The sequence below is a fragment of the Netta rufina genome (assembly GCF_964035555.1).
Source record: "Netta rufina genome assembly, chromosome: 25".
Classification (NCBI taxonomy): Eukaryota; Metazoa; Chordata; class Aves; order Anseriformes; family Anatidae; genus Netta; species Netta rufina.
In genome coordinates, this window is record NC_140149.1 from 4,793,279 (window position 1) to 4,815,280 (window position 22,002).

Genomic DNA, 22,002 nt, shown 5'->3' on the forward strand with positions numbered 1-22,002 from the left:
GAGAAGTAAAACAAAAATCCCCAAAGGGACGAACTAAACCCTCACCTTTTGGCTTCGTGATCCAGCCATGAAGCTGTGGAGGCTGGAAGAAACCACCTCAACTGTCTGATCAGGTCCTACTGAACACGGCACCCAGCCCTATATCCTGGTGGTTTAAAAAATATAAAACAGAACAAAAAGCAGCACAGTGTATGCCCTCACCTCCTGTCCAGTCTTGATTTAAGGACCTGAAGCTGATAGAAGACCTGCTCTGCTCCGTGGTATGACAGTTCCGATGATGAATTCTCTTCACTACAAAAAAAAAATGTTGAATATGTTGTGGTTTGAGTTTTTCTAGCTCCTCTTTCCGGCTGTTGAACACAGCTAATTTCTTACAGCCACTGATATGTAAACCAGAGACCTGAAGGGGCTGCACACTGGGACGCACCAGCCGTGCCGTACTGAGGAGGCAGCATCTTTAAAACCTCAGCTTTTTGATATCTTGGCTTGGTTTTACGCATGACAACGCCGTGAGATTGCTCCTGACAGTGCTGATAAGTAGTTGTGGTGCCTCGCTTCTCCCCCGTGGTATGGTCTTTCTTCAGAAATAAGTCACTTGGTGCTTATTGAGGAAACTCAGCCTTGTCTGCCTGTTGTTCCTGTGGCTTCTCCTACCCAGGGAGAAAGGATCCAAGCGTGGTGGTGCCGAGGCCACAGCTGGCAGCAAGCCTTCCTGAGCCCTGGGATCCAGGCATGAGGGGCTTTGCCTTCTGTTTGCAAGCAAAGTGCTCCAGAGCAGCGTTTCAGAGTGGCACAGCAGGTTGGGATTGCAGCGGGCAGGTGCCACCAGCTGGGGTAGTCCTTGGAGCGCCACTCGGCCAAAATGTGTGCTGCAAATTAAAAGGACAAAAGGTTGCAGTTTAGCCCGGGAAGCTTGAGGGAAGAGATTTAACTTCTTCATTTTGTCAGGGCCTTTTTATTGTTTTGCTAACCTTGGTGGCACGGAGCCAGAAGATTAACTACTGCGAGAAAAAAAAATAAAAAAATAAATCAAACCAGGTAATGTGATTCTTAGCATTGCCACTGAGCTCTGCAGAGGATGAGGGACCAAATTCAGACAAGTTTGTTTGCTGCTGGAGGATGCTTTGAAGCGAGGTCACTGCTGCGTCTAGTGGCCTCCATAAACATCAGTTTACATCGTCCCTGGTGCGTAACAGTGGGGGCCAAGAAAAGCAAAATTTTAAGAGAGAAATTCTTGTTCTGAGTCGGGGATGGGAATGTGGGGCTTGGGGGGGATCTGGAAATGCTGGGGAGAGACGGAGAGGTGGATGCTACAGACAGGGTGACTGCTTCAGAGGGATGTGGGGGGGCCTCAGAGGGATTTGGGGGACAAAAATGGCACAGAGTGTAGTGTGTGTGTGTGCAGGAGGTGATGCTGTGCCAAGCAAGGTGAAGCAGGATGGGGTCTAATGCACGTTTTATCTCTCTGCTACCCACAGTGTGCCAGATCCTTCCCAAAGGGGTGGTAGGCGTCCTGGGACCTTCCTCCAGCCCAGCCTCCAGCTCTATTATCAGCAATATCTGCGGGGAGAAAGAGGTAAGTGGGCAAATCCCGTACTGGGGCCCCGCAGAGATCCTGCCCCCGCACCCCATTTTGCACCCACCAGCTGCTGGGTGCTGCTGGGGCTCCCTGGGGGCACAGCGTTTGGCCTCCCTTGCCCTTGTTTTCATCTCCGTCACCTTTTCCTTCAGCTTCCCTCATGTGCAACACCGATGTCAGGGTCAGTGCTGATGGGTGCAGAGACCCCAGGTGCTCTGGAGGATGCAGATCCCAGTCCAAGGGACTTCGTGTGTGTTCCTCTGTGCACTTTTTGCACAGTCCCCTTGGAAAGCTGCACCCCTTTCCCTTTGCTGCTGCTCCACCAGCGTGAGCCCTATAAATCTGTGTCCAGGCTATGTGCCTGATTTAGTGCTTTACAAGCCTTGAACTGTTTTACACTCATCTAGTTCTGGTCACGGGGAAGAAATTGAGTTCTCCTCTCCCAGTTCATCCCTTTAAAGCCAGATAACATCTCTCAGCCCTTTGGTGGGCTCTGCCTCCAAGCAAGGGGAGTGCCTGAACCTGAACGGAGCGCTGGAAATAACTTGCATTCACAAAGGAGTGCTGTCCTTTGTTCCGTGAGAACTGCAAGTGTTGAGGAGATGGAGGAGGTCTGTTAGACCTAGTGCTCAGGGCTACAGCAGGATGGGTCTCCTGAGTGTATTTTGCAGTGTTTTCTGCAGTTAAACGCCCCAGACACGTGCTCCATCCCAGGCAAAGGCAGCTCTGCAGTAAGAGATTGCAAACGTTTTTCCCCTAAAATTCCCATTGAAGTCTGATCGAAGTCCCTTTATTTTCCCAGAAATGGAAGGTGAGTGCTAGCACACTTCTGAGGTACTTGATTCTCGAGTGCGATCCCAGCTGCCCTCCCAGTGATTTATATCACGGGAGCATCGCTTGGTGCCGTTGTGCTAAATGCAGTGCAGCAACCCGGCTGGAGACATCGCACTCACAGAGCTGCACAGGTGAAGGAGAGAGAAAATGTCCTGTAGTGCTGCTCGGGCACCAGCTGGAGGAGTGACGGGCCTGAAGGAGCCTGTAGGAAACCTGGGGAAGGCACCTACATCTCCTACGGTGCCTTGTCTTCCAAATATTCCCTCCCCTCCTGCCCAGGGAGGGGAGTTACAGGGGCAGAGCCCTGGGGAAGGAGAGGGGGGCTCGGAGCGTGAGCTGCAGCCGGGCTGCCGTCAGCTTGGGGTGGTGGCTGCTGCAGGTCTCCAAATCCATCTGGTTCCCAAAAGGGATCAACAGGCTCGTGCAGGAGCTGCCCTGTCTGCTTTGCTTCCAGGAATTTGTCTTTTCTTGCGTTCTGCTCCTCCCCTGCTGACAGAGCTCAGGGTGAGGGCTGCAGCGTGAAATCGAGGCAGATAGCAGCTTCTTACTCCTCAACTTTCCTGTTGCTAACCAAACAGCTTACGCTGTCAATAAAGCAGCCATCACAACCTACTAATGGCCTTTCCCAAGAGGAGAGAGATCGGAGGCACGGGATGATAGCTTCAGGAAGGGCTAATAATGGAAGAAAAGAGGACTTGACAGTCCTCTAATGAAGCAGAAGCAGATGTTTCCCTTTCTGTCCTCCATTGCTTCCAAATAATTCACTCAGCAAAAGGGAAATGATGTTACTGGCCCCCAACTTGGCTTTCCCCCTGGTGTCTGGGCTCCCGTGGTGCAGGGTGGCAGCGGAGCTGCTCGCAGGGAGCCCAGGGGCTGTCCCACAGCGCTGTGACATCCCCATTCCCCTGCTCCCAGCTCTCTGGGAAGCAGCATCCCTCTCTCTCATCCTGCTCTGCTTGATTAACGACAAGCACAGTGTTAGCAGGACTCATGGTTAGAGCCCTGTTGGAGCTTGCCCGCTGCACAGCCACCTGTTACCTCTCTGCTGATCAAAAAAAACCCAAAGCTTCTGGCTGCTGCATCTGTTCCTCTCTCTCGCGAGCCTCAGCAGCACGGGGTCATCGTGTTCCTCCCGTCATCTCTCCTAATTACCTGGACTGCAGGCAGAGGTGGCCAGGCAGTGCTTCAGCCAGGCAGCACTGCCCAGCACGGGCTGGGCACTTGCCTGCGAAGCAGCCTCCGCGTTTACCCAGGCAGCAAGCCCGAAATGAAGTGCGGGCCTGGCTGCAATTAGTACCCGATCTCATTAGGCTGAAGTCATCCGGAATGGTTTCCTGTGCTGTAATCACCAACCCCGTTGCCTTTCTCTGAGTGGCTCAGCAAGACTTTTCCTGATCCGCTCCTTCCCGTGGCTGCGATAATTATTTTCCTCTGCTCCTGCACAGACCCCACCCTCCTCTCCCTACTCCAGCGATGCTTCTGCGGTTTTATTGGGATATTTCGCTTTCTGCATGCTGTGCGTTTCGCACCGAAGGTCCTTTATGGTAGATTTACTTGTTTTGATTCCTTGTTTCCCTCTCTAATTATATCCCCTTTCCCCTCCTCCCCACTTAGGTTCCTCACTTCAGAGTGGCGCCGGAGGAGTTCCTGAAGCTGCAGCTCCAGCGCTTCACCACGCTCAACCTCCACCCCAGCAACACCGACATCAGCGTGGCCGTGGCAGGAATCCTGAATTTCTTTAACTGCACCACCGCCTGCCTCATCTGCGCCAAAGCTGAATGTAAGTCAGTGCCAGGCGGGGTTAGCAACCCCCCTGCTCCTGGCTGCCCTTTTTTTTTTATTTCCCCGTCTCCCTTTGCATGCTCGGTGCCTGTTGGAGGATGACCGGGGTGGCTGGTGTGTGACGGCTGGAGGGCTGTGCTGCCTCGCTGCTGTGCAAGGTTTTGTAGCAGGGGTTCTTCAGGCAAAGCAGCCTGAAACAAGGCAGACCCCCCCCCAAGGGCACGTTTTCCACCCTGGTGCCCCGTGGAGGTGTTTGTTGGAGGAGGAAAGGGCATGGGGAAGACTCGCCCGCCCTTCTGTTGGACTATCTGTAGTGTTTTGCTTGCACAGATGGGTTTTTGGAGGGAAAAAAAAAAAAAAAAAAAAAGTCTTAAGCTTGTTCCTGGAGATTATTCTGGGCGATTTTTCACTTTTTTGAAATATCTCTCCCCAAACCCACGTGCAGTTTGTGGCCTAAAAGCAGGACTTGATTAATAGCCTCTACACCGCACACCCTCCTGGGCTCGGTAGCCATACATCTGCTGGTAATTGTGCATCTGGATGCTGGAGTGTTCACCTCAGCGAGCCTGGATTCATCTCTGCATAACTCTCCTAGCGTGGCAGGAGCAGGCTCTGCATCCCAGAGCTTCAAGCAAAGCATGTCCTGTGCCTGGAAGGTCAGCGTGCGGCCGCGTGGCTGCTACGGAGTAGCCCAGCCCATTTTAATTTTAATTTCAGGGAGCCAGATTCATTAGCACTAGAGTTTACCTTACAAACCAACCTAGAAAGGGACTTTGAGGGGGTGCATGGATCCAGCGAGAGCCCTGGAGTGCTGGCAAGAGCTTAGCAGTTTCTGCTGGTGGGGCTGAGTATCTAGGAGAGGCAGCATCCTTCCTAAATTGGGACAGGCAGACTTCACACCGCCAGCTGGGCTAGTGGCACAGCTGGGGTTGTTGCAGACTCCTGCACAAGGACAGAAGGAATAAGACAGTGTTTGTCTTTTCTTTTTGCTTTATGCACTGAGGAGATGACATCCTCAGCATGTGTAATCATTAAATTGCTTTTTGGTAGGCATGCTCAGGTTTTACCCCAGCCGAGGACCTGACCCAAATCCCACAATTAAAATAATTCAAATAGTCTTCTGCATTACATTTAGCGCTGGAATTTTTCGTTGTGTAACCCTAACCTTCAGGAAAAAAAAGGAAGAAAAGAAAAAAGAAGGAAGAAAAGATAATTGGGTGTCCCGACCTGCCATGCAGCGTGCTCTCAGTCCTGCCCTTGCTGCTGCCAGGCACAGAGCACACACACACCAGCTCATGGCCCTTTTCCCCAGCTACCTGAAAAAAAAAAAATAATAAAAAAAAAAAAAAACTCACAGGTGTCTCCACTTGAATGCAGCCTGGTGGTAGTGTGGCTCTTCATTTAACTGGATCAGAACCTCAGGAGCCAGAGGCTGGCATTAGCTTATCACCCTTTTAATTGAATCAGCCCCGTTTATTTTCCTCTGGTGTTCTTGGGTAAATGCAGGATGAGCTGTGCAGCCCAGAATCCAGCTTTGTGTAGGAGCACAAGCCCTCGTTTTCCCCTAGGACAAGCAATGCTCCTAGGCACAGTCCTTAGACAACTGACTCGAGGCACTCTGGGTTTTCGGAAGGTTCCCCGGAGGCAAATAAGGGAGTATATGAGCTGTCTGCTCATCAGTGAGAGAACCTTGTTTTGAAGGATGTTATTATTTAGCTCCCTGGAGGGAAAGTCGTCGCTGTTTTGGTTAAAGTACAAGGCTGTGTGGTGGGACTCCTGGGTCCTATCCCGTCGTGCTCGTACTGTCACTGGAAGAAGTCGCATCCTTCCTCTGAGGACTGATTGTCGTTTCTGCTGGCAGAAGCAGAAAATGACCCTCAAAGTCGATGGAGTTAGGCCAGTGTAAGGGATGTGGAATTGGTAGGTAGCTTGTGGATTGTCCTGACCTGGGAGGCTTTGTGTGAATCTACGAAATCCCTGGCCTGAAAACTCAACTGCAGAGCAGCACCGGGGTGGATGCCATCGTAAGAGCTACTCTGCAAACTGTGACCACCAAGGGGAGGGAATAACAGCCAGGATTTAGGAACTGACCATCGGGGTCAAGGATTGCACCAGTAGAACCCCACAAGCAGAAGTGCAGCAGAGGCACCCTGGAGGAGCAGCAGAGAGCTTAGAGGTGGCTTGCTATTTCCCCTCCAGTCTTCCCCCCCTGTTTTGTGAGTTTGTGAAGATCGAGAAGAGATGTGATCGAGAGGAGCCTTGGCTGCTGCTGAGACCCTCGCTGAGGTGTTAGCACGCTGCTTTGTTACCTTGGGGAGGTGCTGGGAGCCCGTGAAAGCAGTGCTCTGCTGCTAACCATGTTGGGTCGGGTGGCTCCGTGTCCCCTGGGCTCCTGGTGAGGAAGAGGCAGGTGAGGAGCAAGGATCTGACCCAAGCCTGGCCCCTCCGTTGGCTGGTCTTGGCACCTGCTCATGGTTCTGCTCCTTGCATTTCCTTCAGCTCAGCTTTTCTGCTTCCTTTTGAGCCACGCTAGCTGTCTGTGCCTTGCTAATGATTAAATCTTGTGGCCTCCGGTCAATCAAAGTTGACGGAGGAGGTTATTTCCCGAGGAAAACCAGCAGCTGGCTGGAAGAGACAGATTCTATCAAATATTCTTCCTCCGCTACGAAAAGCTGCAGCAGGAGCTTTGACGTCTTGTTAGACATCAAAGCAGCCATGCTGGAAGGAGCCCTTGCAGTGACCTCTCTGCAGGGAGAAACTTCAGCCAGCCATGCCAGAGGCGAGAAGGCAGAGGGCTGGGATAAAGCCTGGGGGGTTGCAGGCCTCCCTGCTGCAGATACTCACGTGGAGGGGCTCCATCCTTCCTTCCCCAGTCCTTGCTGCCCAACAAAAGGAGCCTGGGCTGCAGCCACCTCTTCTTTGTCACGTGCAGCCGCGGAGCTGTGGGGCCGCTTCCCTCCAGGAGTGACTGTGGGGCAGGGTAGAGATGCTTTTGGAACCAAACCCAAACCATCCAGGTTGTCTATTTATTTATTTTCTCCTCTCCCTTTTTACTTGCAGGCCTTTTAAACCTCGAGAAGTTGCTTCGCCAGTTCCTCATCTCCAAGGACACGCTCTCGGTCCGAATGCTGGATGACAGCCGGGACCCTACCCCTCTGCTGAAAGAGATCAGGGACGACAAAACAGCCACCATCATCGTGCACGCCAACGCTTCCATGTCCCACACCATCCTGCAGAAGGTAGGTGCCGACCAAGCACCACGGCATCAGTGCTGCTGCTTCCAGCCAGCCAGAGCCCGCGTGCGATGCACGAGCATGCACGTGCAGGTGTTACTGATAATAACATTTAAAAAATCCATTGGTGACGCTGGAAATGCTCTCTGCCGAGAGAGGAATCGTCCCTGATGGAGTTTCTGGGGGAAATAATTTCCTCGTGCTTTTCAGGACTGTAGAAGCAAAGGTTTAATTGCTCGGAGCTGGTGTGTTTGCTTTCTAGAAGCGGCGCCTGCCCGTGGCTCCTGGTGCCATCAAACAGCCCCGAAGGGCTGCTGAGCGCTGTGAAATTAGTCAATCAGTCCAATCCGTTTCCTTTTTTTTTTTTTTTCTCCAAACACATTTCTAACTTTTTGCTTCCTCTCTGATTGTCTTATTAACCAAGATTTTATTTTAATCGTGTTTATTTTTAAATGGTCTCTTGCTGCAATTTTTAGCGTTTGTTTTGATAGCCTACTTCAAAATTGAGCAGTGGCTCCAGATGGAGCCCGAAGTTGTGTGTAGTTCCCCACATCCTGGAAGGAACAAGAAGTACTTTTTTTGAATCAAGGCCGAATACAAGCAACGGTGTCCCCCTTCCCTTTGGCTGCTGTTGCAGGCATTATCCATGGTGTCCTCTTCATGTTATCAGGGCGCTTCATCAGGGATAAATCTGAGATGGTGCTGACAGCCAGCTGAAAAAATTAGCGCTTTTTTATTGTTATTTTTATTATTCCCACCCTAACAGAAGATTTTTATTCAGCTTCTTGCAATTTTGCATTTCTAAATATTCACTTTGGGGTATTCTGGGGGCACCTCCATGCCTTTTTTAAAAAAAAATTTGGGGTGTTTTTTCCCTGGTCCCCATGTCAGGAGCCGTAGTGACTTCCCACAGGCACACGGCAGCGTTCGGGCGCCTGCAGCCTCCCTTCTCCTCCCGAGCATCCTCCTGCCACCACTGATGGAGACGTCAGAGACTGCCACGATTTTTCAGCAGTTCAGTAAAACCCGGTGTAATCTTCCCAGCCAGAGGACTGGAGGAGTGGGAGGTTGTAAATAACGAGCTTGTGGTGCGGCGTTCTCGCACCTGGGGAGGCTGGGGAGTGTTTTTTTTCACGGAGCTGCAGCCGGAGCAGGGTTGAGGAGCTGCGCCCTGCCCAAAGGTGACCGAAAGCAGGAGAAACGTGCCAGCGTTTTGAAAGCGCCGTGTGTCGGAGCTGCCTCGGCACAACCAGCCTGCCTTTGGACAGTGAGGGAAATGGCAATTTCTCATCTCACCCTCCACATATGGTCTGGAGACACATGGTTGCTTCCTCGATTACCAGCCCGGCCCGGCCGCCCACCTGGCCGTGGGCACAGTGAGGCTGGGAGCGCTGCTGCGGAGCCGTTCCGTGGCTGCCTTTGATTTTCTGCCCTTGAAATCAAACAGGCTGACTTCAAAGTAGGTCACAGAGCGCTGACATTATCGCTGTCCCCAGCAAGAGAGAAGGGAGGGACATGGGTGCCATGCTTTATTGTGCAGGAGGCTCGAGACGAGGCAGTTTTTGCAAAGCCGTGGGGTCGCGGTGCTCTTCGGGTCAAATGATTTTTTGCTGTGGCCCTTTTGGCACCTGTTTGAAGGACACAGGGTGCTGGTGTGTGACTGACGGGCTGGGCACAGCCACACCAAAGCCACCATCGGTCCCTCCCTGCCTCCATCGCCTCTGGGTGGTCTGGGGCGATGGGCAAACCTCCTCGCCAAGGTCCGGCAGCTGATTTGAGACCAGCTGTGCTTGGCAGCGAGACACAGGCTGTCGGGAGGATTTGCAGATTAATCCTGAGCATCTGTTCCAACAACCAACTCCTGGTCTAATGAGAAGGTTGAATTTTGGAGAAGAACTTCAATGATCTGGTCTGTGGTCTCCAGAAGAGATCATCCCACAGACAAATCCACATCCTCCTCCCTGCATCCCCATGTGCTCTCACCCTCTTCTTTTCTGCTCCTGACGCCATCACAACCCTTGTTAAATTCTGGAGAGCGGTTGGAGTTGCTGGGTTTCATTCACATTAATTAATTTTTGGGACTGAGGCTCGAATCTGGCAGATGTACGTAGGGAAGGCACTGCTGGGATGGCTGTCCTTTCTCTGTCATTCCACGGGAGCTTTTCCTGCCTTGCTCACCGCATCCCGGTGCTCGTAGCAAAAGGAGATGAGCACTGAGCCCTTTCAGCTGCTGCGTGCCCTCGTTATGTTCGAAAATTACATTAAAAAATTTCCCTCGTTAAGTCGATAGTTGAAGAGGAGAGAAGTCGTACCAATTAACAGGGAAGCAAACCTCACCTAGCCTCTCTTTCCTCAAAACATGGCAAAGCCAAAGAACATCATCCAGGGGCTCTGTAGGCTTCAGGATCCCATTCAGGGGGTTTTCACGGGTTGCTGGGAGGGGGACAGAAGCTTTTGCTCCCAGGGGCTTCCTCCTAGCAGGGTGTTTTTGTGGTGTGGACCCAAAACCACGGGGTCTGGAGCTGCAAACGGGTGCTTTCTTCATGCCAGGCACCCCGTGCGGGTGCAGAGAGGAGACTTCGAGGTAGGTTTGGTGCTGCTGGACTTAATTCCCGTGTCCCAGCTGTCCCGACACGGGGGAGGCAGCAGCGATAAGGATGGGAAAGGAAATGTGGCCCCGTGTCCGTGCTGGAGCTGAGATGGAAGATTGCCAGGCTCAGGTCTAATCTCTTTTTCTCTCCTTCGCAGGCAGCCGAGCTGGGAATGGCGTCTGCCTACTACACGTACATCTTCACTAATCTGGTAAGACGTTTTTCACAGCTTTTCTCGGATGTACGTGTCGAGCCATGTTAATGGGAGCTGATCTCCCCGACCCTGGGGAGCACGGGGAAGAGCTGCCTACGTGCAGGGCGGCGGGGGCAGGAGCTGGGGGGGGTCCCCACACAAATCCCATTAGCTAAAGGAAGACGTGTGGGGGGTGAGAGCACTGCTCCATGGCATGCAGCAGGGTTTGTGGGTGCAAAAAGGGGTTTGGAGAGATGCGATGAGATTGGGGGTCCACCAGGGGATGGGTGGCTCCTGGGTGGTTTGGAAGGGGCACGCTGGAGGTGTGAGTATAGGATCCTGCTCCCTGCTCTGGGAGAAGAGCAGGATGGAGGAGGGATGGTGCTGTAAATGTGGAGAGGCAGAGTGGGCATGACTTCAGCGCAGCCCCTGGTGACTCGGCTTTATAGCTGCTAATAACGCTAATGGGGGGATTGTGTGGCCAAATCCCTCAGCACCGGGCTTAGGAGGCAGCAGGGGGAAACCCAAAATAACCATCAGAGAAACTTCTGGTGCTGCAGCAGGCTCTCCGAAGGGCTGCCAAGTGGTGGGGGGAGCACTGCCCACGGGGAGAGCGGGACCTGCCCGGGGCCGCTGGTGGGGGCTGCTGGAAACCGGAGCGCGCGGGACGGGCTGGATGATGAAGTGCCGGTGCCTTCCAGCCCCCGGTGATACTCATAGTCTCTAATTTCTATTAATATTTATGCCAGGGTGTGCTTGTGCCAGGAAAGCCGAGAGCTGAATCACGCTTTGTGTTTGGGTGGGAGACAGACGGGAGCGGATGGAGCCAAACGTGTGGGAAGGGGAGCTCGAGGGAAGGGGAGGGGAAAAGAGGGGAAGGAAGGGGGTGAAAGCCAAGGTAGCAATTGGGGTGGGATGGGGAAAGGTGTCAGAAAAGGCAAAAATACAAAAGAAGGGAAAATCCACGTTTCCTACCTGGGCTAACAGCATTTTGGTCCTGCTCAGTGCTCAGTCCCTAGTTCCTGACCTTGCTCAATACCAGCCCCGCAAGGAAGAGCTGCACTGCTCTGACTTACCCTCATGTTAACGCTCAGCACTGGCCAGGGAGGGATGGACCTGGGGCAGAGCTAAGCCCCGGGACCTGAAGATCATTTAATTTAAGGCAGCAGCTTCTGCTCTGCGGTTTCTCACCCCTGTGCCACCCAGTGGAGCTGGTAAGGAGCAGGGTCTCCAGCCCATGTAACCCCTGCCCATCCATCTCACACTGCAGCCTGGACACATACAGCATTGCTGGAAAAAGATGCTAAATTTTGGTTAGCCTCAGCCACAGTGGGGCCTTAATCCATAATTTGGGTTTGTCAGTGCTACTGTAGACATAATCAGAGATTTCCACTTGCACACCGCCAGCCCAACGGAGTCTGTATTCATGGATGGTGCTTGGACAACCAAAGTAACTGCAGAAATTAAGCTCCTCACTGCTTAATTAAGCTCATCGCCACACTAGTTTTGAGCATGGGTGTGATTAAGCATTTTCTTGGGGTCGAGGGGTGATGTTTGTCTCTGAAACCCATTCATCCAGTGTAACGAGGATACGAGGCAGGTGAGTCAGAAACGAATTTTGTTGCCATTTGCTCCCGCAGGATATTGTTGTTTCCCCTGTTTTATTTCACCACTTTATCCAAAAGACCAGCCCAGAGCAGAGCGAACTGAAATTTTGGCAGGGCCTACCGAAGAAGAAAGGTGACATCGGGCAAAACCTGGGCAGATGGGCGAGGTGGTAAAGGAAATTAGTAATACTTAAATGGGGACGAGAGATGGGAGCGAGCAATTTAGACTAATAAATCTGGAGGGATTATCAAGCCCCTAATGAACCCTCTGAGGTTTTACAATCACTGCCTAATAGAAAAGATAAAATCGGAGCGAGCTGCTGCGAGGGGGAGCAAGCAAGACGAGGGCTTTAAATGGGGAGAGAGCCCATCAGGAGGGGAACAGATGGTCTGTGCAGCATTAAGCTACCTGAAGATGGAAAAACAGGCCAAAAAAAGGATGGAAAAGGGGCGAAAATGCCGAATTAAACACCTGCCCTGCAGCATTAGAGGGGGGTTCTGTTCCTGTCTTCTGGCATTAATTTTATTTAACAAGCGTATCCCGGCCGGCAGCCAGTTCTCTGTGGAGTGCTGCGTGGAGGCAAGCGGCCACGGACCCTCTGCCACCAGCCTGTGGGGACAGGACCGGGGGTCCCTGGGGTCCTGGGGTGCCATCGGTGCTTGGAGGGGAGGCAGAGCAATGTGTGAGAGCAGCTGCCAGCCTTTGGCACGAGGCTGCGGGAGCAAACCAGGAGGAAGTCCTCAGCCCCCAGCGTGTTTCCATTGGAGCCGAGGCGAGCAGCCTGATGTAAAAATATCCACGGGCTAATTTACTGCCTGCAAATTCATTATCAGCCGCCTTCAGCCAGCTCTGGGGACCCTTCCTGTCAGCAGCAGAAGCTCCACAAATTTTCCTGGAGCCCAAATGAAACCCGCAGATCAGAGCAGGGCTGCTGCCTGCTCCTTCCCCATGTCCATCATCTGCGTAAGGGAGCTCTTGAGCCAGGGTGCGACCGAGCCCACTTTTGTCCTCGTCCTCCTTGTAGGGTGTCACAATGGGACCTAAGCTGAAGAACAGCACTAGGCAATGTCTGAGAGGGGAGGGGTACAGCTCAAAGCCCAGTTGACAATTTGATTTATGATAATGCTGCTAATAAGGCCAGTGCATAGGTAAAGCATGGCAGGCTGCTTCGAATTGGGACAAAAGGAAAAAAAGAAAAAGTTTCTCCTGGTGCTAGAAATCTTGGAGATCAGCAGTGCAGAGCAGAAGGGGTGTTGGATGCCTCCAAAATCCTGCGGTACAATTAATTCTTGTAGCTTGTTAGTTCTCTGTGTCTTGTTGTTGTTTTTGTCTTTTTTTTTTCCTTTTTTTTTTTTTTTTTTTTTCAATATAACATATGGACCCCAGGCTGGGCTTAAATTTCAAAACATTTATCAAGGAGATTAGATGGAAATAATTGAAACAATTAAAATTATTACTGTAAGGAGGGAGGTGTAAAGGAGTTTTACTCGTGCTTTGAGTCAGGCGGTCTATTGAGTGGTTGCAGGTTTGTTCCCCGACAATATTGTGCGGAGGTGTTGTTGCTGATAAAACAGCTGCCGTATTCGATTTCCAGAGCCCAGATAAATCAGCTTGGCTTTGTTTATTTGTTTCCTATTGTTCCTTCTTTGTTAGTGGTTTATAAAGAGCTTGCTCCTCATATAGGGCGAGTTTTCCAAAGCTCAGTTGTCGCTCTGGATGCCCCGTTGGGACCGGCGAGCCAAGCAGCATCCAAATGGCCCAGGAAATGTCACAAATTTCAGCTCCATCACGGGCTGTGGTGCTCAGCCCCACTGCACGAGGTCTGTAGGCATCCCTCAGTCTCTCCTAGGCTCTGGTGCAAGTGAAGGGCACAGACTTTCTCGTTAGGCTTTGACAAATTTCACCCCAAAGGCCAGCCTACCTGCCCGGCTCCCTGTAGCTGATGCAAAGCTTTTCGAGGAGCCTCGGCCATTCCCGGAATTTATGGTGGGTTCCCTGAATTTATGGTGGATAAATTCCCTGAATTTATTGTGTTTTCGGTGACACATGGTAGGAGGGCAAACAGATCGAGTTGGTGCAAGGATGCCAAAGCCATTTCTCCTTATTTTAGCTAGCAGAAGAAGAGGAGGAGTTCGGCAAAGCAGCAATTTGTGCCTCTCTGCGTCTTGCTGCCTGCCTGTTCTACCTTTTACCTGTCTTGCATCTTCTTTGTGCATTGTTCAGAGTCCTGTAGGAAGCCCAGCCCGCATTTGATTTCCAGTTGTTGAGTAAATCATTCTCTCAGATCCAGCCCAGGCCCTCCACTGTGAGAGCAAACCTCTTTTTTTTTCCTCCCTCCTTGTGCTTTATCGTCCTATTTGTCTCAGCTCCCCTACCCTGTTTCCACGTGCTGTCCCTTTCAGGGCCCAAACTCCCACTTGACCCCTTCTTCTTTGAGCCTTTGTCACTCCTCAGCCCCAGTCTCCCTGCGGGGAAATCGAAGTCACTCGCTTGCACTAACGATGCGGGCAGCGTGTTTTCCTAAAGTGCTCTGTTTGAAGAGCAGCCTCCAAAATCCAACAGCTCTCCTTGCATGAGGAGATAAAAGGCCCGTCCTTACCAGCACAGGGCTCCGATGCTTTTGTGATGCTTCAACTTTGGAAGAGCAACCAGATTCTGTAGGGACAGCTCCCCTGAATCATCACCAAGTTCACCAAGATCCCAGTTCCCCTTTAACTACGTGAACAGCCAAATAACACGGTGAGTTGGGTAGGTCGTCCACATCCACGTATCCCCTCAAAAGGCCACAATTCATTCCCGTGATGAGGCTTTTTGTTTTTTTTTTTTCCTTCCAGAGAAATTGATTTTAATGCATGGTCCATTATAAACTTACTGACTCTGTCGATAGTTTATAAATAAACGGAGCCTTTCAAGAAAACCATAAAACGCTTAACATAATATTGCCCACTTCAGTAAATAAGTAAGTGTCTTTTTTGAGGAGCTTCGGAATGATTAGCGTGCTCAGCCCCGAGGGCAGCAGGATGCAGAGTGCCAGGCTGGGAACTGTAATCAGAGGTTGGAGGGTGACAGCTTTCTGAAGCACCAAATACCCTTGTGATGGAAGGTTTGCCAGCGTGAGGTCTTAATAATAGAGAAATGGAAGCCTTGGCCCAGCGTGCTCCTTCCTATCCCACATAAAAATAGCGGAGGAACAGTACAGCGTGTTCTGGAGCTGCTGGTGTAAATCAGCATCTGTCAGGGGGACGGATCCTTGGCTGGGATGGGGCTGAGCTCAGAGCAGGCAGCTCAGAGCTACACCAGGAGGCTCTGCGGGCGACCACGGGCTGGGACAGCAGCAGAGAGGAGGAGTAATTAAGAGAGGAGGATAACCACGTGTGTGGGTGTGAGCAGAGGGAGGGGTGAAGGCATCTTGGTGTCAGTGCAGTGAGGAAATCCTGGTTATTGCAGGGCTTTGGGGCGAAGTGAGGTGGAAATCTGACCAGATGGGTGAAAACAGCAGCCAGGGAGGACCTGGGCAACATTCACGGGGTCTGCTTTGGTCCACGAGTGGGTCACTGAGGAGCAGATCTGGCAGGATGCTTCATGAAACTGCTTGAATTTAAGTGATGGCTTTGATGCTTTGCACCAAAGGGCAGGCTGCTGATCCCTGTCTCCTGGAGGCTGAGTCCCACTGTCAGGTTTTTCACTGCTTGTTGTTTTTTTTTTTTTTTCTCAGCACCTCACTTTCCTCCTCTGTACAATGGGTACAAAACCACCTGGCAGGTGTCCCTGGAGTGTTGCTGCTATCACAGGGCCAGCACGAAGTGGGCACGGAGCGATGTGCCTGCACCCTGTGGTTTTGTGCTCCTCACAGATTGGAGATGACTGCGTGTAAATCTCCCAGCCGTAACTCACCGCCGGTGACGCCACAAAACCCGAGCTCGTGGCTTTAAAATCATGAATTAGCGAGCTTGGCCGGGTGGCTTTTATTAGGCAGGTTCTCCCAGTGATCTAAACGCTCGGGTCGCTCCCAGGGTTTTGTCTGCTGCTGTGAAGTGAGAAGGCAGGTCGAGTGCCGCATGGAGCACGCCAACCCAAGAGTGACTTCATCCTCTAATAACTCCTCCAGTGCCGTCTCCCAGGGAACCCCTTTGTATTCAATTAGCTAATGTGCGCCTAGTGCTTTGAAAATATGGAGTGCCATAGAATCGCTAAGTGTTGTTATTTAACGGCACATATTTAGCGGTTGCAGCCCTGTAGCAGAAGTCAGAAAATCTGCACTGTAATTGCCTGGCGCTGCTGCAGACTTTGCTGTGATCTGAGCTAAGCCTGGGGACTTTTCTTCTCTAAAAGTTCATTAATTCTGGCTGCGGACCTTCAGGGCCTGCTTTTTCTGCCATCTCAGGAAACAGGATATTGACTTTTGGTGGGTGCGCTGAAAAAACAGACCTGGAGAGGGGGGAGAACTCAGGCAGCCAGGATTTGTGTTTCTGAAATGAGACTTGGAGGCAGTTTTTTATGGTCTTTGTGCCTCGGGTTGCAGTGGAGGCATAAGGGAGCTGATCCAAGATGTGCTGGTCAGGTGTGGTGGTTGTTTTGGGGTAAGGAGGGGAAAAATCATTGGGAGCAGAATAGAGGAGAAGGGAGAGGAGGAGAGGAGAGGAGTTATTCTGTGTCAGCTCTGCTGTTGAAGATTCTTGCTGGCTTAGGTAAAAGCCATCTTCAATGTGTCTTGTTGAGTTGACCTCAATGAGCAATTCTGGGATCTGACACCAAATCCCTGCGCGCCCTCTCTGGAGCCATTTGCCTGTCTGAGCCTTGTTTCAAAAATACAAACCTTATTTCTCTACCTCGGTCTAAAAAGGTGGATGTGCTACTGCTTGCATGCAAATACCTGGCAGTGCAGGGATGGGCTCACCTCCCGTGGTGCCCGGGTGCTGTCCGAGCAGGACTGCAGCAGAAATGGGGCTTTCTGCAGCTGGAGTTTTGCCTGGAAGTAGACAGATACAGAGAAAAGAGGCTGCAGGAAAAGCCAGAAGCTCGCAATGAGCATCCACCTCCAGTGTGAGCTGGGAAAAGGCTGATGTGAGGATTTTCACCAGACAGATCCAGGGCTCTTTGGTGCACAGCATCTCGGTTTCCTTCTGCATGTAGGGCACTCGGGAGGCCGCTCGCCCTGTGCACTGTTTGCCTCGCAGCTCTGCTGGGGGAGCCGTTGTTTTGCAGGGGCTCAGCGCATCTCCTGCTGCTCCCTTTGCATCCAGGAGCTCCTCGGGCCCCGGTCCTCATTAGCCATCTGCCCTCGCTGCGCCGCTTGACAGGATGCTGTGGGTAAATGGATAACCTGTCAGCAAGGCAGGAGGATAATATCATTCAAATGAATCAATAGTTCACAGGCAATTTCATGTTACCTAACGTTAATGCGGTTGTGTCCAAAACGCACTTAATCCTGGGTCTGATCGTGTTCTCGGGGGAGTTTGCCGGGCTGGAGCAGTCTCGTAACTCTGTGTTTTGGAGATTTACAGGCATTGTTCCTGCGCGCACACATACGCAGGACAGATAAAAAATGACTTGACTCGCTGAGATCTCCTAGTCCACGGAGCCAAAAGACATTCATATTAGTGATGGAAGAGATTGGGCACCCAGCAGTTTCTGAAACTATTACTCCCACCTTCTCGCTCCATTTTAGCAATTAGCAAAAGAGAAATTAGTGAGGAAGGCACCATTATTTCCTGCTAATAGGACGGGGAGGGCTGGACGCTCCTCCAGGAAGCCGGTCCTGCTGTACAACCGCTTCCATTGGCATCGAGCTCTCCCTTTTTGCTTGCGGTTCATTTTAACACCGTCCTTGGCCAGTTTGCTCCCTCCCCGGAGATGTAGGGTTTTCTGGCAGGTGGCATCTCCTCAGGGCACCTGGAGCAGCACCACAGGATGGTGTTTTCCATGCGACTTGTCTTGGTTTATCAGCTCAAACTTGGTGTTTCTGCTGTGGCACGGCGGTGGTGCGGTGCCGTCGCTGCGCGCCTGATGTCTGCAGCCCAGGATGGGGTCTGGGTCAGGCGCTCTCAGAGGAAATTAGGAAGAGCAAATGGCATTCATTTCTTTCCAGACGTGGCCCTTCACACTCTGGTGGTCTTGCTGGCCTGGGGATTCCTCCTGGCTGGGGTTTGGATGGACAGCCCGTGCCTGTGTGTTCGCGCCATCTGGGGCTCCCAGCTGCATGGGAGCGCTTGTCCCGGGGATGAGAGCAGAGCTGGGGCATCCCTGAGATCCCCCGGGGATGCAAGGTGGCTCTGCCTTTCCCATCGCCCTCTGTCAAGAGAGAAAAGGCCCCTGGCTCTTTGTTTAGCTGAGCACAAGCCATGCAGCGTTCATAGCAGGTTGCCTGCTCCGCCTGAAACATACCCGGTGCCTCCCTGCCTGTGCTGAAGCAGGGAAGTCCTTTCTGCCAAGCCTCCTAGCACAGCTCAGGTGTGGCTGGCAGAAATCACCGCTCAAAAATGAGCTTTCCAGAACCTGCTTTGGAGGATTTGGGGTCTGTTTTGGGGAAAAATAGAGTGCTGGACTTGGTTGGCATCTTCGTTACCAGCCTGCTGAGCCCCATCGTGGTCAGCACCCAGGATTTCCTTACAGGCTGGTGGGAGGATTTCAGGCCCAGCTTGGAGGTGGTGGGTTCATGTGCTTTTGGCTGCATGGCACCATCTTCCCCTCAGTTATGTTGTCTGGTTTTGAGCTTTTTGGTGCCTGTTTTCTTTCCTGACCCTGCTTTCTGTTTTGGGCTGCTTTAGGAGTTTTCCCTCCAGCGCCTGGACAGCCTGCTGGACGACCGAGTCAACATCCTGGGGTTTTCCATTTTCAACCAGTCGCACGCTTTCTTCCAAGAGTTTGTGCAGAGCCTCAACCAGTCCTGGCAGGAGAACTGCGACCACGCTCCTTTCACTGGCCCGGCAGTAAGTAAAACCCTTCCATCGCCTCGGTGAGTCAGAAGCTGCTCTCATCCATCAGGGCCATGGGGCAAAGGAGAGAAAGACCAAGGGAAACCTCCCCCTTTGGGGTGAGAGACCTTCGGGAGCCAGGTGGATGGAGAGCTTTAGAGGGCTTGGTTGTACTTGAACGGCTGTGCAGCTTTAAATTAAACCTAATCCGAATTTGATTTGTATTTGGGTGTGAGTGCAGGGGATGGTGAAGCGTTTCCCAAGGGAAATTAGTCCCTGTGTATTTACCTTTGGAATGTGGCTTGTGCAAGAGGAAGAGGCAGTCTGGATGCACGTAGCATGGAAAAAGCTTGGGCTTAGGCAGCTGCCACGAGGCTGTGCGGTGCTGTGCGCTCTGGTATCTCCCTGATGGGTGCAGACCAGCCCTAAAATCTTCCCCAGGGACTCCTGGAAGCTCAGAGGGTTTGCACAGCAGCGTTGCCAGATCAGGATGCAGGGGGCTGCGGCTGGAGCTGGGGGAAGGGAGGCAGAAAATGCCATCAGTGGAACCTTGTGCAGCTTTTTTAATGAACTCCGAGTCTCCTCGACAAGCTGCAGCAGCAGTGTGCTGCTGAAAGTCTTATTATCACTACAAAGTGATCTTAAGCAAGGGAAAATAAGGAGCTTTCTGCCCTTTGTGTCCATGTCCTATTGGCTTGACATGGTGCTCAGGCCATGCTAAGTACGTGCCTGGGAGCCTCCTGTGCCGAGGCGGCTTCTGCCTGCCCTGCTACATCTCTGTAGGGTGGCTTCCAGAAAGCTTTCCCTGTTTTCTGGTGGTTGCAGGACTGTTCCGAGGCTTTAAAAATAGTTTTCCTTCTAATAGCACAAATGTAAGACAATAGGCAGAGGAGTGCTGCAGGTGTGATGGGGAAATAATGGAGCTCATTGCTCCTTCTTACCCTGTGTTGTCCTAAACGACCGGCAAAATCTGGAGGTGGAAGGATGCAGGTGTATGCCTCATTGCAGCACTTTTCTTTTTTCTTTTTTTTCTTTTTTTTTTTTTTTTTGGAAGAGTGAATGAGTTCAGAGCTGAATGGAGCTGTTTGGTTTGTGAGCCTGAACCTCAGTCACCCATCAGTGCAGTGCTAAGCCAGCTGGATGCTCCTTTCATTCATTCCTAAAGCACGTTCAGCATACAACAGGCTTCCTCGTGGGCCAGGGAGAGGATGATGCATCTGGAGAGGGGGCTCAGCCAGGCTGCACCACCCCAATCCTCAGCTGCTTCAGCCCAGGAGCATCCCAGGACCTGCCTGAAGGCTTCCCAGGCTCAGTTGTGTGGCTGCTCTTGGTGCATGCCATGCCCCAGGTGATGAGAAAAGTATCTGAGGCTGTGAATATTCAGAGCGGAGGGCAGGTGAAATATTCCCAGGTGGGATGTGTTTCTCCTCCTGCACCTGCCAGGTAAATCCACTTCTCCTTCAGTGTGTTGGTGGAAGTCTGGAAGGTTTCATGTCCTGGACGTCCCCTTTTTCTCTTCCTAAAAAGAGAAAAGGAAGCTCAACAGCTGGAAGTGACAGGAGGGAGGTTTCCTGCGAGCTCCAGGATCCAAGGGCTTTCTTGAGGGAGCTGAGAAAGCATCTGAGGAAGGAGGAGGGAGCTGCTTGCTCTAATGCCATTCTCATTAATCACATCGCAAAGAAAGGAAATCAGAGAAAATCATTCAAATTACAGATGGCTAGATTAGGTAATTAGAATTTAGGCTAAAACAGATGTTTGTAATTAAGTGTTTATGTCATTGAATAAAATCCAGATTGTAAAGTCTATTTCACAGGATTTTAATGGCTTTAATTCTCTGTGTTATGTTTGGGGCAAAGATACAGATGACAATGTTTTAGTAGGAAAAGAGGAAAAAAAGCCTGGCAAAACCTGGACTAGCCGAAGCCGCTCACATTTCCCTGGAGAGCAGCTTGCCTTTAAACATGGCCTTTATGTGGGGGATTTCTGTACCTAGAAAATAAAGGGATGTCTTTCACTTAGCCATGTTTAACCCATGGTTAGTGCCTGGAGGGGATCTGGGGTTGGGAGGAAAGTGTGCGAGGAGCTGTAGGGCGCTGGGGAGGAGGAGATGGGGGCACAGGGGTGCTGCACACACCAAGCCCTCCACGTGCAGCCCATCGCAGAGCCGTGACCTTGCAGAGACACCATGCAAACCCAACGGGGATCGGCAGGGATCAGACGATGCGAGGAGGAGAATCGATTTGTTAGCAGGCAAATTGGCTCGTGGTGACAGTGACAAAGCTGGCGACAATGAGAGCGTGAAAGAAGTGAGAGGTTTTATGGGCGACGTGAAGAAAGTTGGGATTTCCTGGCATGTAGGAGGCAGCTGGAAGCAGGGAGCTGGTGTCACCACCCAGGTAACCCCACAAGAAGGCACTCACCTACCCCCAAAAAAGCCAGAAACAGAAGAACAGAGAAGATTTGGCACAGGGATTTAACAGCAACAACAATAATAATAAAAGAGGTCCATTGAGGGCACGGGAGGGCCCCTTGTTCCCTATGGAGATGACTCAATTTTCTGCATCACAACCCCCTCCCCACTCCCTAAACTGCTTGAAAAGTACACGGGGACCACCTGAAATCCCAGCAAATTGTTCGAGGCTGAGAATAAAATATTCCAGTCAATAATGTCAAATGCTTCACCAAGATTTACAAGTCTCTCTCTCACCAGCTAATAAGAGATCATTAACTGCTCGGGAAAAAATGGAAATCAAAACCCAGCAGGAGGCAATTACAAGTGCAGGGCCGATGTCCTGATTTGGTATGAGATGGTGAAATTTTGATGTCACAGGGGTTGCATTTGCTGTCACAACATTTTTGACTGGCCAACTGCGTTTAACGTGGTTCCTGATCCAGGAAAGCAATTGCTAACTGTGTGTGGTGTAACCGGAATGGGATTCAGTCCACAGTCAAAATTAAATGTTTGCTAAAGAGCTTCACTGATCGGGGGCCAAGGATGGGACAGACTGGAGAATCAGACCCAAGACTGCTCGGGGCTCACGGGAAGGTGCCCGGATACTCTTTGAGTAAGGCAGGAGCATCAGGTACGTGCAGGAGGAGAGATGGAGCAAACGTGAGTCAGTACCAGGGGACAGGAGTTGGAAAAAGGAGGGATTACGGGTGCTGTTAGAGCTACAGGTCGGGGTTTTGCTGGCATTAGGCTGGAATCGTGCCTTTTTACTCCTGTCTGCTTGTATGTTTTAAGGCTTTGCACTGCTCGTTACCTGCC

At 51.6% G+C, this 22,002-nt stretch overlaps 1 protein-coding gene across 1 annotated transcript in view; it reads left to right on the forward strand.

The window, feature by feature from the left end:
• GRIK4 (glutamate ionotropic receptor kainate type subunit 4) overlaps nt 1-22,002 on the forward strand; it is a gene marked incomplete at its 3' end in the record, with an annotated part of 105,022 nt that overhangs the window by 52,762 nt on the left and 30,258 nt on the right. Inside the window, exons 3-7 of the mRNA XM_084301681.1 lie at nt 1,479-1,576; nt 4,028-4,193; nt 7,256-7,434; nt 10,177-10,230; nt 18,588-18,749. Coding sequence (XP_084157807.1) covers nt 1,479-1,576; nt 4,028-4,193; nt 7,256-7,434; nt 10,177-10,230; nt 18,588-18,749 — 659 coding nt within the window. The remainder of the gene's footprint in view (nt 1-1,478; nt 1,577-4,027; nt 4,194-7,255; nt 7,435-10,176; nt 10,231-18,587; nt 18,750-22,002) is intronic.